General features: G+C 56.8%; 1 protein-coding gene across 1 annotated transcript; it reads right to left on the bottom strand.

The window, feature by feature from the left end:
• Positions 1-247: 247 nt before the first annotated feature.
• Positions 248-642, bottom strand: LOC103781593 (ORM1-like protein 3). Its single transcript, XM_008949318.1, has 2 exons — positions 469-642; positions 248-307 (listed from the first exon to the last, which is right to left on the bottom strand). The coding sequence occupies exons 1-2, from the start codon at positions 640-642 to the stop codon at positions 248-250; spliced, it is 234 nt and encodes a 77-aa protein (XP_008947566.1).
• Positions 643-3,548: the final 2,906 nt, after the last annotated feature.

Here is a 3,548-nt window from a genome sequence, read left to right as displayed (position 1 = left end):
GGCCGGGCTCGGCTGTTACACGTGAGGCCTCCCCTGGGCGGGAGCCAAGAAGGTGGTTGGGAGATTACTGCGCTGGGATCTCTGGGATCAGGAGATTAGCGTGGCCTAGAGGCACTGAACGCCGTGGGAAGGAGCCGGTGGAGCTGCGGGCAGTGAGGGGCTGTTCCTGCTCTGATTACGAGTTAAACCTCCCGAAGTGGAGCACAAGCTGCAGATAAACAGCAGGTGTCTGGCCACAGCACGTGTCCTACGTGTCGCCATCGCCGGCCTCCACGCTCCTCTCTGCTCCCACAGCTAGTGGCTTGGGCTGCCAGAGAAGGGGAGGGAGCTGGGTGGAAAGAAGGCAGCTTGTGAACTGAGCCCCCAGCAGCTCTGCTTGGTGCTTTTATGGTTTTCCCCTCCCTGCTAGAGATGTGAATAACACGAGCATGAGGTTCCTTCACGGGGGAAACCACGCTGTTCCCTTACCATGTTGTGAATGATGTTGGTGAGAGTCCAAACCACAGGGACGCTGAAGAAGGGGATGCTGAGGAGCACGACGTGCAGCAGGCCGATGCCCAGGATGTAGGACAGCCAGATGCCCCTGCTGTTCATGACCCGGGTGTTGGGGTTCACCTCGCTGTGCGCCGTTCCCACGTTCATCTTGGCTCCTGCGTCCCGCGGGCACCCCTGGAACTAAAGCAGAGCCCAGTCAGCACTCAGGAGGGTGGGGGGGATGGGGGCCCACCCTGCCCAGGGCTCGACACCGTCTCGCTGCTAACCAAACCTGAAATGTGTCATTTGCTACAAAAATCACAAGTCAGTTCACCTCTCTGCACCTCACTGTCTCCATTCACAGAGCTGACGATTCTGAGGGAAGCTACATCCAGGAGCAGCTGAGATTTGGGAACAGCGTGTGGGAAGCCTGGCTGTGACAAGCTACCTGTGATGTGCTGAAATGCTTTCCTGGAACCAAGATGTCAAGGTTCAATCCCACGACTCAAACACTTCTAAGTGCTTTTTAAATCATCACCACAAGCGTTAATTACAGAAGCACTCGGCACATGAAGCTTCTTACACGTTTCTGGGTTCAGCATAACTACACTCAGAAGGAGAGCATGAGTTATTTGCAGAGTAGAGGCATGGCAGCTCTGTATCAACAGATCTCCTAATTAGCTCAACTAAATTATCAGGGCTCTGCACAGCTCTAGAGGCTTGCTGGTCTCCTGCTCTGGCTTACGTGTTTTGCCTTCCAATTTAAGATTTGTGAGGGGGGGAAAAAAACCACTAACAAAAACCTTCCCCTGCAGGGAAGGAATGAGATTCTTCTTGAGGAACAGAAAAAGTTTTGAGATAACAAGGAAAAGTGTATCGGGAGGATATTTCAGCAGCAGGAGCTGCAGAGGAGATGGCTCTTCCCCCACCTGGAAAGAGCTGCTGCCATGGAGGAGGAGTGCAGGGAGGTGGTGTCCTGAACAATACCAGGAAGGGGAGGAAGCAGGACAGCATCCTCCTCTTGGAGCACGCCTGGCACGGTGCCCTGTGGACAGCACAGGTGGCCCAGGGGATTTTTGGGCAGGCACACTGACAGGTCTCAGCTCAGCAGCTTCCTGGGAATAGGGGAGCTCTGGTTTACTGGTTTCCAGGGATTACAGGGAACAACATAAACTAGAACTACTGCAAAGCTGAATGTCTTCACAGCAAGATCAGGGCAGTTCTGGCATAAAACCATCTTTGTCCATGTGCCACAGAGTTGTAGTTTCATTGGACAACACGGTCTGTCCCTGCCTGGGTGGAGGAGCCCACGGCCAGGGCCGTTTCCCCACGTCTGGCCTTGCAGCTCCCACAGCTGGAACACGGCGTTGCTGTTCTCTCCAGCTCCCAGGCTTCAGGCTCGGTCTGAGCCAGCTCCAGCATCCTGCTCCAGCTGTCCTGAGCTCCCTCGCCCAGTGCTGGGCCTGGCTCCTTTGGGGAGCTGGCACTGGCCCCTCTCCCCACCCAGGGCCAGGGCACAGAGCGAGCGCCCGACTCCGCAGCTCCTGGGACGCTGGCTGCAGCCTCCAAGCCCCTCCCCACAGCACAGCTGCCTGCTGCTCAGTGCTGACCTGGCCACGTTTTGTTAGCAGAAAAGAGGCTGCAGGTCTGTGCAGTGCTTGTGGGCTTGTCTCCCCAGGCAAAGAGTATTGGCCACTGGGTATTCCAGAGAAAAACCTGGAGCTCAGTCTGGGAGCAGGACCTGGGGTCAGGGTTCAGCACTCCAGCCCTAGCAGGGGGAGCAGGTCCATCCATGATCTGGTGCCGTTCCCAAGGGCTTTTAGAAGGAAATCTGGGGCTTCTGGTGAAGCACAACGGGAGCTAAAAAAAGTCACATTGTTGCAACAAAACTCAAAAAGCCAAGAGTGCTGAGGAGCGGATAAACAGGAATGCTGTTTGCCAGCCACACAGAACAGTTGTCCCAGATCCTGGTGAGGCCTCGGCGAGCTACTGCCCAGCTCTGGAGGAGCTGGAGGGAGTCCAGGGTGGAGCAGTGAGAATAGGCAGAGGTGTAGGAAAAACGTGACCTGCAAGGACAGATGGAAGGAAATGGGTTTGTTTAGTCTGGAGAACGCTGGAGAAGTCTGGAGGCTGAGGAATAGCTGAGGAACAGTCCTCAGGCACTGACGGAGCTGCACGGCGGAGACTCGGGGTGGCTGGATGATGCAGGAGGACTGATGTTGGGATGGACGGCCCGTGGGAAGTGACCCACAGCCTCACTGGGGGCTTTAGCAGCAAGCTAAAGAATCAAGATTCCTCTCTGGGACAGGGGTTGAGCACGTGGCCTCTTCAGGACCTTCTTTTCTGGAGTTGGTGCCGTTCCCCCAAGGCTCCTGGCGCTGGCAGACCTCTCCTGAGCCCTGTGGGGACAGCATGGGATTTCCAAAACTAAGGAGCAACTTCTGCTCAGTCCCCCCACAAACGAGGGCAGTCACAAACCTGCAGCTGGGTGGCCAAGGGCCAAGGTTTGGGGTGGTAGCTGAAGCCATTCTCCTCCCCGTGCCTCAGTTTCCTCGCTGGTCAAAACAAGGATGAGGCGGGTGAGATGCTGGGACATGCAGGAGGTTCAGTCATTCCTGCAGGAGCGATGTCAAGCGTTCGGTTCTGCGGGGAGGGGAATTCTGTGCGTCCTGGGTCCTGTCCCACCTTCAAAACACTTCCTCTGCGAGTCTCTCCCGTTTCTTGGGCCCCTGCCCGGGCTCTGTGCTCACTTCAACTGCACACGCAGCTCTGCGGTCTTGCAAAAGCTCGGCCAGGGCAGCGTGAGCTCCCAGAGCCCCGGCCCCTGCCCCCGGCCTGTTTGCTTCCTGCTCTCAGGGGGATCTGCGGCAGGACGCCCAGCTGCCCCCAGCACAGCTGGCTGCAGACCTCGCCTCTCCCACTGGGACAGTGGTTTTTTGGGACAGAAAAGCTTTTAATGTTTCACTAGACCAAGTGTGAAGGTCGGGATCATGCTGACACTGGATGGTGCCCATCCAAGGAGGGGAGAAGTCCTGACTGTGATCAGAGGCAAAGAGCAGGCGGCGATGGCGAGG

This window comes from Merops nubicus, unplaced genomic scaffold (assembly GCF_000691845.1).
Source record: "Merops nubicus isolate BGI_N331 unplaced genomic scaffold, ASM69184v1 Scaffold52191, whole genome shotgun sequence".
NCBI classification, from domain to species: Eukaryota; Metazoa; Chordata; class Aves; order Coraciiformes; family Meropidae; genus Merops; species Merops nubicus.
This window is presented reverse-complemented; position numbering and strand designations above follow the sequence as displayed.

Bases quoted from the DNA above. Each gene is read 5' to 3' on its own strand.
- LOC103781593 (XM_008949318.1), bottom strand. From the start codon at position 642: ATGAACGTGGGAACGGCGCACAGCGAGGTGAACCCCAACACCCGGGTC. The intron at 308-468 runs GTAAGGGAACAG...CTTCTCTGGCAG, and splicing joins CCAACATCATTCACAACATG to CCCAAGCCACTAGCTGTGGG.